This window comes from Falco cherrug, chromosome 4 (genome assembly GCF_023634085.1).
Source record: "Falco cherrug isolate bFalChe1 chromosome 4, bFalChe1.pri, whole genome shotgun sequence".
In the NCBI taxonomy this organism is placed as follows: domain Eukaryota; kingdom Metazoa; phylum Chordata; class Aves; order Falconiformes; family Falconidae; genus Falco; species Falco cherrug.
In genome coordinates this window covers 10,463,106-10,478,212 of record NC_073700.1, presented here as the reverse complement: position 1 = coordinate 10,478,212, position 15,107 = coordinate 10,463,106, and the positions used below count along the sequence as shown (strand labels likewise).

The following is a 15,107-nucleotide window of genomic DNA, read 5'->3' as shown; positions in this document are numbered from 1 at the left end:
CCCTTTTCTTTCTGAAAACCACAGACAGGAGAGAGATCAGCTAGACAAAAACTGAAACCAGTGCAAATGTGAAATACAAGGGAAAAAAAATTCTTTTGCTATTACTGGACATGCTGCAGACATTGTGCCTAGTAAATGTGGCAACATCTAGCGCAAAAGAAACTTAGCATGAATCTTTTGTTTTCAAATGACATTCAACTCAAACATGCATAGGGAGAGTAAAGTTATTTTATTAAATCATGCACATCACGTGTGTTAGTGCAAATAGTTTAATCTGTACTCCAGAAATTCTATTGTATTTTTATATCTTTACAAAATAGATTTAAAACAATTATTTACTTTAAAAAATGTAATTCTGAAGTTAAGCATTTCAGAACAATATTTGCAATAACCTATATACAAGAGGTACTAAGTACCACTGGCATACGAGTGTTCTGTGGTTGGGTGGCTTCCTGCAACTGAAAAGGATGAAATGAATGAACTAAATGACAATATTTATTTTCTACAAGTCACTTGTGGACTATTTTTCCCACCTAATTATCCTCCCATTAGCAAATCCCATGTAACTTAAGATAAAACCTTTAATTAAAGGACAATGACCCTTAAAACCTCACAAAGTAAATTATATGCTAAATTTCTATTTAAATATTGAAACTACCTGTCGATTGCCATAACATTCTTTAAAGCCAATTGAATTGCTGAGATTACCTCCCTATTTTGAACTTTCCTTTAGCAGAGCCATTTTACTTTACCATTCTTTAGCATATTATTTAAGTCTTTAATGAACTTTTTTGACAGAACTGTTGAGCTGAACAAGACAACCACAGTCTACATTTAATTCAGCACTAACTACAGTGATTCCCACCAAAAGTCAGCAAATAGTAATATTTATAGTACTTAGATAAGGAAAATAAACTTTATAATGGGGACCACTGCATCATACTTACAGCCATGTGATGAGGGATGCACAAAATTTTACTACCAAATTAAAATCATCTTCACCTGACAATACTTCATCAGGTGTATGATTCAAATTCTGTAGTATTTTATGTATCTTAGATTTTTTTCAGCTAATCACAGACGTACTGTAGCAGTTCTCTTAATAAAGTTACGTCCACAAAAGCTTATCTAAAGAGCTTCTCCAGCTCAAGTCAGAAAGTATCAAATGACTGAAAAAATAAATTGATACATGTGATATGTGAGAAAGTATTCATACTTTTAAAGAACGTATCTCTTTAAATATATGCAATTTAATAAATTACATTCAAACTAAAGTTAACGTAAGTTGAATCACTGCACTATGTCCATCAAATGACCAAGTACTTGCTCCCAGAAACACCTTAGTTCACTCAAGAACACACACATGCTTACACTCGCACACGCGCACACTAAATACTTCAGGCTGGTCTTCACCATCAGTATCTCTATCTCTTTAAGGCTGGACATGAATTGTGTTTATTCCCAAAAATCATTAATAAAGCAATCCTTATCAAAGAAAAATATGCTTCCTTCAGAAGGCGTGGTAAGAGAAGTTTTCTTAAGTCTTGTTCCCAACAGCTCAGTGACTAACAGCAAGTAAAACGGTATACTAGTTTAAAAAAAAATAATAATCTTTGTACTGAAAGGCACTGAGCACACTGTATCTGTTCTCCAAGTATCTACAGGGTTACTTGGCTTGGGTGTCCAAATCAGAAATGTATTTTTCCTTTTAAATCTGGCAATCAGATTCTAAAGTAAGTGTCCACAACCCTAGCCATTATAAATAATTTGGTACCAAGAAGCCTACTTTAGGCCACCATCGTATTCAGAATCCCAACATACTAATTTAAAACTTGCATGAAATTGTAAGCAAAAATATTGCTCACAGTATGATGAATCACAATTTTATTCCCTCTTTATAGACAGATACATTTTATACAGTTTAAAGCAAATGACCCTACTGCTGTTCTCACGCAGAGCTGTGCTGTATTAAGAGGTAAAAAGGAAGAGAATTAATCTGTTTTCCCTCAGTATATGAATGTTGCCAGCTTCTAAAGGGAGGACGGTGTATGGATTCAACAACAGTTCTCATGGAGAAGCTCTGGTTAGGCCTGGGTACAGCACCACGGCTGTTACAGCAACCAAAGCTGCCATCACAGGCATCCAAGGCCATTGTCTCTGTGTGGAGAGAAAAAAAAAATCAATATCATATTTGTTCTAATTCATACTAAGCAGTTTACCCCGTGGTTCCTGAAAGTCTTGAGTACCTGTTGATAGGCATCACTAAAATGTTACCCACGAGCCCTACTGCAGGCTAGTCCTGACTCAGAGCATCACAGCAAACCGTTTCTCTAGCAAAGGGAAGTCCACAGCTCTTCATGACTGAGGATCATCAGGAGGACTTTTGGCAGTTCTGTATTTCCAGCTTCATTACTGTGTGCACCTCAAAGAAATCTGCTATTAAACATGTGAGGGCTTAAGATCTTTAAAACATTGTGTATGCCAAGTAATCGCTAGACACAGGTTTATGCAGTACTGACATCTTTAACTTAGCTTTTGAATGTTTAAGTCCAGATCTATGAAGTTAGTTTGTAGCAGGATCCTTACAACATCATTTCTAGTGGACTGTCACAACATTTCATGACAACAATAGCATTTTAAAGAGGACGACACACTGAGACACATTAGAGAAAATGCAAGCTGAGAGTTCAGAATACAAACCAACCACCTATTTCTCATCTTGTCTTTTTTTCCATCATCTTCATAGCAATAGTGAGAAAAATTAAAGTGTTTAGAGCCAGAGAGGAATTTCTTAGTCCATAAATAGGAACCAAAGCTTGTTGGCTTTTATTATTATTTAGAGGCAAACTCTTCATTTTTTCGTAGTTAATTAGGCAATTAAGTTTTCTTACAGGCCCTAGCATCGCAGCATTGTGCAAAAGGTAGCCCATTTGCTAAAGGCAAACTGAGACTGAGTTAGAAGAGGCACATTCAGAACCAGTTAGAACAAAACTTCACTGTTAGAATTAAAGAAATCACACAGATGTTAAATGATTAGTTGATTGCTCAGCTCGTCAGTATCAACAGAATGGCATATTAAATGAAGGGTTTGCTTCAGGTAAAGAAATACCTGTGAGCATTTCACCATGCACTATTTTATACAGAGATGGCACGAACAGGTGAGAGGGACAAACATACATTGACTGAACAGTAGTGCTTGTACCTTTCGCTACCACAATGGGCCGTAACACCAATACAGGAAAGCCAGGATTAGGCCGATGAATACGGCTGGGACGGGTTGTAATATGGAAGGCTAAAGAAGGGAAGGGATATTAAAAATCACTTTGTGCTATAAATCATTCAGGTAAAGATGATTTAGAGAGGGGAAAATCAGTCAGTGAGTTCTGTTTTAATTGAAATGTATTAAAGACATCTAACACAATACAGCATTATCTAATTTGGTATACAAAGTTAGTACACCGTTCTACTCAAATGAACAGGGATGTTTAAAAATAAAGGGAAGTAAGCAGAAAGTGTTCTAAGAAACCTCTTGTCACAACTTGGAATTTAGCACTTAAGAATACAAATGTAAAATCGATTTGCCTGTATCTTATTTATTGTTGGTTTTAGGTTTTTTTTAAGTGATAGGAAATCCCATCTGGATTTCTTAAGGTACAAAGACTCACACCAGACACTGAATTTTCCACCTACTTCTTCATTCCTTGCTAGTTAGCCTTTCCCATTTCCATCACCAGCCTCCAAGAAAAACAATCTTTTTCCTCCATTAGTGAATCAATTACAACTATGTCCACAGGCAAACCCAGTAGTTCAAACATTTCCAGGAGATTGTAACATGACTGTACAATCAACACCGAGTTACCATAAAGCAGGGAAGTACTTTTCAATTAGATAGCACCAAGATCAGCAACTTTGGCAGGTCAGCAGCCTTGTGGCCAAATGCAATTCTGAAAACTGATCAAGTGTTGCAGCTGGGCCAAACTACCAGCTGGCAATATTGCAGGGTTCATCTAGCTTATGGCCTTGTTAGAGCCATCAACACATTTACTCAGCTATATTCAATTAACTGTAAACTACTTGACTTTCTGGATAGATAGCCTCTATCCTTAATATGAGAGAATAAAAGCAAAAATGAACTTCAATTCTTTTTGAGAATTGTCTTCTTTTGGAAGACATCTGCTTTCTCTGCATCCTAGCCTATATATTTGTGCACACACAAAGACACACAGAGGTTAAGTTCAAACCATGCTAAGTGTTTTAAGAACTTTTTTGTGCTGAAGCCACCTTGATTTTGTTCAGTCAAATAAATAATTCATGTTTGAAGACTTTGTAAAACATAGTGTTTCATAATTTCACCCTGTTACCAATTTGTAGAAGTCACTCAATTACAGAACCTCCAGTAAGGTTCAAAACATTGGAATCGTAGAAGGTATTCTACTCCCTGCCACTCAATTCGGATTTGTTTTAATCAAGGCAAATATTTAATAGAAAAATTATGTGGAACTACTGAAGTTATTTTCATGCAGGACAGTTTTTGTGTCATTGGTGCCACAAATCAAGAGTGCCACCTTCCCACAGAAAGTACGTTGGTAGAAATAATCACAGCAGTGTTTAAAAAAGTGCCAGAAGTTTAAGTCAACCAGAGCAGCTAATGTTCTCAAACCATTCACATAAATCTGTCATATAAAGCGCATCAGGAAATAATCAGTGACTACAAGCGTGCAAGCAAAAGTAGTACACCACACTGCTAAGCGTTTCAGAACACCACACTGCAGTTTTTTAAAAGTAAAACTTAAGTATAAAAACTCAAGACTTGAATGATATCCCAAATGGAGTACAGAAGCCTTGCCTTTCCTAACATTTGTTAGTTTGCTGAACAATTCTATGGGTTTGTTATCTTTTTTAAGTTCTACGCATTCATGGCTGTAGCATCTTGGCAAATAAAAGAGACGATAAATATCCATATTAAATGAAATGGCCTCCAAACGATTAAATTTTCCCCTTCACAACCTTACCAATATATATAAAATCTCCTTATTGTAAAGGAACAGTTAACTAGGTGCTGCATCAAAATGTGCATCTTGTATTAGAACATGAAGATAAGCAAACTCAGGAACAGATGGGCTGCAAAAAGGAACAAATCCCACAGCGGGAAGTCCCTTTCTGTGCAACACTGTCCTTAGAAATGAAGCAGCAGATAATGATTCCAGCACAAGGACACACTGGTACTTCAAAAATTTGACCTTGGAACTCAGCCCAGTATGCATGATGCTTCAAATAACCCCCAAGATAGATGTTTTACATTGCTGATGGCGAGTAATTCTTGCTTGAACAGCAAGCAAGCTCCTACATGGTTGGATGCTCTTCATCATACCCTGACCTCCAGGTTTCAACTGTCATAACTAACTCCCTCTGTAAGCAGATTTTGGCGACTGCTGTGGTTCCTCATGTCATCTAAATACTCACCTTGTTCTTTCTAAAATTTTCATTACCTTTCAAGCTTTTCCACTTTCATCAGGCGCTCCAATTCCCTTCACAGTATTTCTTCCCTACTATCCCCCTTTTTCCACTGATATTTTAATCCTGAGGTTAATAATTTTAACAGATCAGAAAAATCTCACATTCACAATTATTTAATCAGTGTGATCTATTACAGTGTGGTCTGTTGTTTGTTTTTGACTTCTGACTACTTTAGTATTATTTAGTATATTATCTCAGCATTGCAGAAGAAATTTAAGCAGGAAGCAGTTTCCAAAGGAATTGTAACATCATATTCTCGAAAATATGGCTGGAAAAAGTAAGAAAGGCTTTGAATTCTTTACAACTTTGACAGCTCTGCTGTGTTAGAGGTTTACATTCAGTAATTAGCTACAGCGAGAGTATTCATATAAACTTTGGACATCTAGCTGCCAGTTGATTTGAGAGGATGGTATCTGTAAAACCTTCTTTGTAATCAGAGAAATAGTTCTCTAAAGGGCTATTTACAGAGCATCCATTATCCTCCTGTTCTGTACTGTCCACTACAGGAGTTGTTCACCCTGCACTGATCATAAAGGCAGTACAGGAAGACAATAAACCAGCCATCCCAGGGTAGTAAGGTAGGTAAAATAAAGTTATGACCACCTCGTAACTTGTCTCTCACACCCTTAATGTTTGGAGGATTTCAGAAGTTTCAGCATTAAAAAAAAAAAAAAAAAAAAAAAAAAAGTTGTTCCTAGCTGTAATCTCAATTCTAATGATACAACCTCTGAAATTAATTGCAACAGAAAAGAGTATTTTCATTAGTGAAGAGAAAGGATAGTTCACCTGCACTGTTTAAAGCATAAGCCCATCAGGGTTAACCACTGTGGAGAAACACGAGCAAGAGTAAGGAGGGAACACTCGTTGTAATAAATACTAATAAAATAAAAGCTTCTTGAAAAAGATTCATTCATTTGGATACAGGTTTCTCAGCTATTACCCGTAATATCATTTTCTGAAATTAAAGTTTTACTTAGTTCTGGTTCAGTATTTAAGCCAGCTATTTTCAAGAGAGCAGATATCTAAGGCCATACTTAGAACTGTCACACAACTGTAAATTTAACTTGCATGCATAATTGTAACGGTGTAGTAACCTACAAATTTGCACAGGTAGTACCAGAATGGAATTTGGCATATAATGCAGTACACAACTGTTGGTGGGGTTTTTTTTAAGTTGTCCTTTTCTATTTGACACTTACATACTCGACACAACTGCCAGTGTCATAACCCAGCTTCCCCACATAATTTTGTACAGACTTACGTTGTTTCCTTTTTCTTGTAGCAGCTTCAGGTTTTCTTTACATTGTTTGAGCTCTTCTGTGAGTGACTGGTTTTCTTTTTCAGCCATCTCATACTTTGCCTTCAGCTCTGAGAGCACAGTCTGTGTTCTTTCATACTAAAGAGAGAGAGAAAAAAAAAAAAAGTCTGCAGACCCCCAGACACCCAACACATGCTTACGCTTGCAGAGCACACTGCTTCCTTTCCTGGCATCTGCCTAGAGCACCTCGCCTTGGATGAGTACTCTTTTCATAAAAGCAGGGTAGAAAAATCTTAGCTTAGGTTTTTCTCTTTTTCTAAATGAAAATTTTTGTTCCTGACTTTGAAGGGCTAGGATTACTAAAAAGAGGGAAATATGAAGTAAATGCAAGGCCTTAATTCATCTCTCATACCAACCTATTACTCACTATCATATTGGAAACGACTGCAAAAACTGTGAAGACAGAACAAGGAGTCCTTTATGTTTAAATAGTGTTCTTAGATCTAGGCTGTAGCTTAAATACCAACACGAATCAAATAGGTGCAAAAATCAACTTTCTGTGTAAAGTAAATCAAATCCTCTTCCCACATCACAAATTCAAATATAAGAAGGGCATTAAAAAAATTGTCCCTTATTACTATCACACAAAAAAGCTCAGTGTGGTCAAGTACAAACAATACTAGGTGCATGTGTCATGTTCCTACACTATAAGCAGCTTTTTCAAAGTCACTTTTCAATAGATGCTTGTCAATAGACAAGCTTTCTAGTAGTCCTCATGATGGAACCAATGACTTTCACTACTGGCATTTACCACAAAATTTAAAGATTAGGCATACATCTGATTACAAAACCACAGACTAACAAGACTGGGTTTTTTGAAATCTGAAAATGGTAAGGAATGTGACATGGACGAATTAATGACAAAGCAAAGAAGAACTGCAAAAGAAACTAAAAGCAGTTTCTAGGGAAAACTTCACTCAAAATGCTCATAAGAGAAAGCAAATAACTGTTAGAGACTATGACCTTCTTCCAGACGTAGTCTTTAGAGGCTACAGGAAGATGAAACATATGCTCAAAATGCTAGCTTTTCCTTATGCACTTGCTAAACACCTTCAGCAGCCTAGTCATTCAGTAAGATGAAAGGAGACTTTTGTAACGAATGTGTAGTCCCATTGTCAAAGAAAAGTTCAAATCTAACTAGGAAGATCATACTGACTAAAAAGAATGAAAATTGACTCATAACAGCTAATGCAACTCTATACCACAACGTTCAGGAAGACTCTGAATAGGGGTTTACCTTTCTGAACAGTTTAAAAGTAAATTCACTAAGGTAATGCAGCAAAATAAACTTTACAAAGTTCCCAAAACACATGCAAGTCATTTTATCTGAAATCTTCCATATTAAATTTGGCTCTCAGTTTATACAGTTCGTTATCATAAAAGTACTAGTAATAAAAGTATGAGTATAAAATATTTTAATCACTAGAAATACTATATTTTTCCTTTTCTTTTAGCTTAAAAGTCAAAGGGCATTACATTCTCTCAAAACAGAAATAATCTTTCATGTTACCTCTTTCTGAACATCTTTTGCTTGACTCTCAGCTTCGCTGAGTTGGCTTTTTAGACTAGCTGCATCCCGTTGATGTTTTTCTCTCAAAGATCCCATCTGATTTTCAAGTTCCTTTCGAGACATTTCAAGAACACTTATATCGCTGGTCAGTGCTAAACTCTGTTTCTGAGAGCTGAAAAACAAAATCAAATTGATTCCTCATGTGTTATAAACTTAAACAAACAAAAAAAAATGAAAGCACTTTTCATCTTCCAAAGCCTCACACATTATTTTTATTTAGTATGGAAATGTCAGCTTAAAGTAATCAGAGAAGTACAGATCATCATTGTCTCCCTATACAAAGTAGTGACAAAAGGCTGGACATAGTCTTGCTTATAAATATATATGCACAGCTTAGTGTGTATAATTAATCATAATCTGTAATTTAATTATATCATTCCTACTTTTTAGTTTCTTATTTTACTTTTTATTATTCACTAAGTATTTCTTAGAGTCTCCAAATTTGTAATGAGAAGTCTGCCCAAGATTTTTAGAAATATTTCACTTATTTGCATACATACTTCTGTTTACTCCAGTTGCATAAGCGAATAGCTACTATATTCTTCAAGAGTTTAGTACAATTGTGTAAGAGTCATAGAAAGGTCTAAATTAAGCCATTACAAACTTCAGTGCAATAACCAAGTAGCATTAATTTGTGCCGGTGCAAGACAAAGGAAAAAAAGGGGGGAGATTTTGCATATATTCATTATGCAAGTATTATATTTGCTCCTGTGACCTTCTGTATGGGAAAAACAACAGTGGAAATCAAGGCATGATGGAACAAAAACAAAAAAAAAGTGATTCTTGTAAAATAACACATTACTTCTAGAAATGTTTTACTGTGGGAAATTTCCATTTTTCAATTAGATCTTACAACAGTGAGGAAGCCAGAAGGAAAAAAAAAAAAAAAAAAAAAGATATCTAAGCATGATGGTAAGACTTGGTTCTACAATACAACAAAATTGCTGTCCCATATTTATTTTGTGAATTAATTTCTAATATCTGAAACTGAAAAACAACATAATAATGGCAGATGAAGGGGTAAGAGGGGAAGGCGGAAGATTTAGACAGCCTTTAGTAATGTCATGTGCCCAAAGAGCGGAAGAAATACAGTAAAATACAAATACTTCTGTACTCTAAAATCCCTCCCAAAAGATATTACGGAGCTTGCAATAACAGGACTTGAATTTCTGTGTTAAGCATAGCATCATGCAGAGTGCTGTTTCTGCCCATCACTACTACATTTATGATGTGACAGGCTTCCATGAGACACCATACTATCTGAGAATCATTTTCCAACCCTGAATACTGAGAAAATTTTAGGTTAGGAAATCTATGTGGTGTATTATCCTTTTAAGTAGAAGTATAACTGTTAAGTCTAAATACTTGCACAACACACACGTCCAAGTCCTTATTAAAAGCAGAAAAATAAGTCAGGTTACCTTATCAGTCATGTTACATCATCACAAGTAATACACAAGCATTTGCAAAATAGAAAAAAATAGTTTGGTATAACAATTCGACATGAAAGTGTGTTCAGTCCAATACTATAAGTAAAATTTCAATACATTCATCGAAATGCCATTAGACATGTAGTACCACTTTGGGGAAGAAAAAAAACCAGAAAAACTCTCTTCAGCTACTACGATACCCTCCCAGACAAGTCTATCGTGCCCTTACCTAGTAAGCTCCTTCTCTTGTCGCTGAAGTTCAGATGCAAGCGAAGTATTTTCCTTCCTTAGTGTAACACATTCAGCTTCCAGAGCATTCCACTCTGCCTTCAACTTCTCAAGTTCACCTGCGATGAATAAAATTTAATTGAATCGAGTAAAATTATTTCATGACGGCTTCAAGTATCACCAGCTAATAAATGGAGGAAAAGCTGGTATCTGTTGTAAATCTCAAATATCCTTGATTATAATCACGTCACATGAATTCTCTCACAAGCACCTATAAAACATTACAATACCTTCCACTGTTATGAGGTTTGTAAGCCATTAAACAAGCTAGTGCTTTTTTTTTTTTTTTGCAAGCTTTTTCTAAGGCACAAAGGAGTAGAAAACAGTCTGTTTATGGGCTTACTCTAGTATTTCAGGAACAGTGACAGAAAAGTATTTGAAGAAACTAATTCCCCAGACTTTAAAACAGCAAACAACTAGAATCACTACACACCACACCTCTGCTACAAGCAGCAGAATGTTTAAAGCAGTAACTAGAGGGTGAAAGAGAGACCTTTAAAATAAATCAGTCCCTGCTAAATAAGATAAAAATCAATGTTACACACATCTCACCAATACAGTGTCAAGAGACTAGAGCCTGAACTGGTAAATGGCTTCCCTGACACCTTCAAAAATTAACCAATTCAGAACTTGCAGCATATTTTATATATGCGAGTTTCTCTGTGGCACATTAAAAGTTTCAGCATGAGCTTTTGAACTCTGTTAGTGGATTCTCCAAGAACTGAGGCTACAGGCCCGGGGTCGTGGCGCTCAACCAGCCCTTATGGCACGTGGGTGCGTTACGGGTAAAGTGAAATGCAAATGAACGAGCCTAAAAGCAGCCCTATGCGGGCTCAGAACAATGTAGTTTTGTGTCTCTACATCATGCATCCAGAATAAAGCTTTTATTGCAAATTTGCTTTAACATTTTTATGTTAAAAATGAGATGGTATCAACAGTTTTATTAAGTCATAAAATACAGTTCTTTGTCTTGAGTGAAGCTTTGCTAGAAAAATTAATAGGTCGGAAGCTACTCACTTCTGGGCTTACATTATACCGAAGTTACACAAGTCCTTCTGGAAATCTGTGGCAGTATCAATGTCTCAAACAGCAGAAGTTTTCCATCTTTTATAAGTGGAATTCTGCTTTGTCTACTCTTGATACCAAAGGGTACCTAAGCTAGTTTAGGCATAATAGAGAATTACTATTTAATGAAGCATACAAAACAGCTTTTGTAACACTACAAGCCTTGATGCACATATTATATACATGTGTGCATGTGTGCACATACATAAAGACATAGTAAATAACTACAGAGAAACAAATAGTGATTTGAATAACTGACATTCATCAGATAGACTAGTACTAACAGTAGTATCCTTCTCAGTGACATCCTTTTAAACAAGTACCTTTTAAGCGAGTAGCCTCTTCCTTATGCTGATCCTCACACTGCTGGCATCTGAGCTGAAAACTGGCTTGCAGACTGACAATTTCTTTTTCATAATCTGAGGCATCTTTCCGCCACCGTTCAAGTTCCGCTCGCACTGTTTGCAGCTCATCTTGCAATGTAGAAATATCTGTATCTCGTTCTGATGCTGCCTTTTCCGCTACTTGTTGAAGTGACAGAATCTCATTTTGAGCACTGACTAGTTCATTTCTAGTGCTTGAAATTTCACTCTCCTTTTCCTCACGAAGATTCTCAATATCTTCTTGTAACCTTCGCAACTGAGCTGGAAAGCATGTGTGAATGTTATTATTTTGTAAAACTGTATTTACAGAAACTCTAAAAACCTAACTTGCTTTCTCAACTTGTTGATGTTTAACAGGACTAAAGAATCCTAATATTATTGAAAAAGATATTAATCTTGTCAAATGCTGCACCCTTGAAGAGACATGCATATGGGGGTCACGTATTACAGAGTCAAAAGAAACAAGAATTATGGTTGGACACAGCTTTCTTAGATAGGGTTACGCGCGCAATATTAAAGCAAGTCTCCAAAATCTGAAACCAAGATTCAGATCCAACTTCAAGGTAAGCAAAACAAGTATTACAGAACAAGGACACTGAGGGGTTCAGGGACAAGAGGAAAAGCAAGAAAACTTCTGTGACAAGCCAAACATTTGCAAAGCTACAGTGGAAATGTTTGCTTGTTCAGCAGTTAACTTGTAATGTCTACAAATATTTCAGGCACAGTCTCTAATTTCTAGTCCAGTATCCACATGTAGTAAAGGAAATAAAAATTACTTCTTTGCAAAAAGCATTTTTCAAAGCGTGAGATGAATTTTCAATTGAAAGGGACAGCTGCACCGAATATACTGAACTATAACAAGTCCTTCAGCATTAACAGCCTACTGTAAATGTGCAGCAGACACATACACGCTAGGCTATTTTACATTTCTGCATGAAGCAAACCTTATAAATTATTCCCATTCAAAACTGTTTCATTACTAAAACACATCTCTTCTCTGAGCACAAATATTCTTCATAAAAATGCACACAAATAGAATTCAGTGCAAACAGCTGGAAAAAAGAAGCAGAGAGGAAAGTGAACTAAAAAAGAACAAAATTTGGTCAGTGTGTTTGTTTTGCTTTTTTAAGAGTACATCACAGAATTCACATGTATTTCATTTATTTCTAACATGGGAAAAAGCAATTAGTAAATTAATGAAGAATTGCTCTCAGAAGTACTTAATATCACTTGAAAACCTAATATAAGATACTGTAGAGGGTCAGAATCACACATTTAAGGTTTTATGTTTCAGAAACAAGGGACAAAAAGAGGATAGTGGAAAGCATGGGAAGATAACCAAGGCTGAGTAACCTTCATAGATTACTTGTATTTATTTTTGTTCTCTCAATCCATTACAGAAGATAACACAGAACGTGAGCAAGTCTTGCCGTAAACTGATATAACATAAAAACCTTTTTCCTCCCCTCCTCTAAACAGGCTCCAGCAAGACATTAAAGAATCTATGAATTACCCAATTTCACACTCTGGAAGAATAAGACAGTACAGGAAAAAAATAGAGTATTATATACTGTAATACGTAAGAGCTAATCTAGACAACAGTAAATTAGATTTCACAGCAATTCTGTATAAGACGAAACAGTCTATCTGTTCCATAACAAAAATGTTTGCAGCATGATGGATTTTTACATACATGAGCAACACGACACTTACTACCATCTGATTTGTTTGAAAACAGTTTCTACAGGCTTATACTAACAGAACAGCACAAAGTAGTGGATGAGAACAACCTGACAGTAAAACAACACATGACATATTACCTATTGCCTTTCCATGTACCCATTAGAAGTCTTGAAACTACCAAACCAATATGCTAGGAAACCACATTTCTAAAATACCAAGAATTACAACTTGCTAATATAGCAGGTGCCCATTAACGAGCAAAGGAACAATTTTTTTTCAAACCATATCTTCCTGATATGATTTTCTTCATCAAACCAAGCTAAATTCCTGCTTCTCCATAACTGCAGTAATACAAATAAATTTCTTTTTTCCCTTCTGTCTGCATTGTTAATGAACAACCCTCCCTTTAAATGTTCAAGCATGAAAACAATCCAAATGCATACAAGTGTTTCTAAAGTTTGGTGGAGTTGTAGAAATAACTTACACAGGAAAATTACTACCAAGAATATTGGAATGGTTTCTGAGGCACTGGATAGAATCTGAAAGAGCAATTAGAAAGAAACCTTCCATTACACCTCTTACTTATGTAGGCCATTACCTCATCTAAACTGAACGCTTCACTTTTTTTTTTTTTTTTTAAATAAGTAATGGCAAGTTACTTGAATGTCCTTGTTTTTCCTATCTGTTCATCTGAAGAACTTCACACTTAGAGATAGGATCTCAGTTGTTTCTGTGGCACCTTCTCTTCTCTATGACAAACATACAAAACCATGTAGCACTGGCTGGCCTAAAACATTGATTCCATGAAAATGCTTCAAGAAACGTTACTGCATGAAGCGGCCAAGATTTTTTTCTCCACTGCAGTTTGCAGAGACTGCCAAGAAAGAATCCTGACATCCTGACAACTTTTCTCAAGTTCTGAGATGCGTCACACCCTAAAAGTTTGGGAAGCAGCAAGCATACAATGAGCATCAGGACATTTTGAACATTTTGAACTACAGCGGAGAGAGAAGAGGAGGAAACATTAGCAAGACCTCACTTGAGAATGGTTCAGGAAACAAAAAGCACCGAACTGACAAAAGGCATCTTGCAGTTAAGTCTGACCCTGTCAAGCTTCTACTTGGATTCTCTTTTTTTTTTTGAGAGAGAAAAAAAAAAGGTTTCTTTTTTTCTGCATGGAAATAACTATCAAATTCTAATTTTAACTTTTGCTACAGCACTTTTTTACTCGGAGAACTTTTATTATGAGCAGGGTAATATTTAAAATCAAATTGCTCATCTTGCTCTGAACATGAGCATTACGTAAACTCCTCTTTCTTACAAGAGCAATGGCAGAACACATAAATATTCTTTGCTGACACTCATACAAAATAGTGCTATTACATAAGCTTCTCAGTGTAACTGGTATATGACAAGTACTACGTTCCACAACAAATTACTGCCCATGACGTAATTTGCTAAAGCCATTTTGATTTCCTAAGAAAGCGAGGACTGTCAGTCCATCTTCCTGTCTGTTCATCTGCCTTCCAACCGTTTTCAGGTCCAAGCCAAACAGTACGCTGACAACAAGCCCAAGGTACGAAGCTCCAACGAGTTTCATAACGATCAATAGCTGTGTAGATGCTCCAACTAACGCCTGCTCTAACGACTTACTGATTTTAAGGCGAGACAGCCTCTTGATCAATAAGCTCGCTCACATGCACAGGCTGACAAGCTAACATGATGCAGAAGTTATGTAAATCACAGGATCCCCTTCTGCTATAATTATTCTGCGCTGAAAAGAACGTGTTTGGTGATATTGTTTTTTCAAAAAAGCATAGACAGCGTCTCTGCTGCAGAAGTTTTAATGCATG

At 36.1% G+C, this 15,107-nt stretch overlaps 1 protein-coding gene across 32 annotated transcripts in view; it reads right to left on the bottom strand.

The window, feature by feature from the left end:
- Nucleotides 1-210: 210 nt before the first annotated feature.
- The window catches only part of SLMAP (sarcolemma associated protein), an 89,337-nt gene continuing 74,440 nt past the window's right edge, over nt 211-15,107 (bottom strand). For 24 of the 32 annotated variants that reach the window (XM_027805326.2, XM_027805370.2, XM_027805377.2 and 21 more), the window contains 5 exons: nt 11,512-11,832; nt 10,065-10,182; nt 8,346-8,517; nt 6,779-6,913; nt 211-2,157 (listed from right to left, as the gene is read on the bottom strand). In XM_027805326.2, the coding sequence (XP_027661127.2) occupies nt 2,068-2,157; nt 6,779-6,913; nt 8,346-8,517; nt 10,065-10,182; nt 11,512-11,832 (836 nt within the window). In that variant the 3' untranslated portion in view covers nt 211-2,067. Of the gene's footprint in view, nt 2,158-3,196; nt 3,293-6,778; nt 6,914-8,345; nt 8,518-10,064; nt 10,183-11,511; nt 11,833-15,107 lie in introns of those variants that run through there. The other 8 variants (XM_055710032.1, XM_055710033.1, XM_055710037.1 and 5 more) reach the window with 1 other exon arrangement.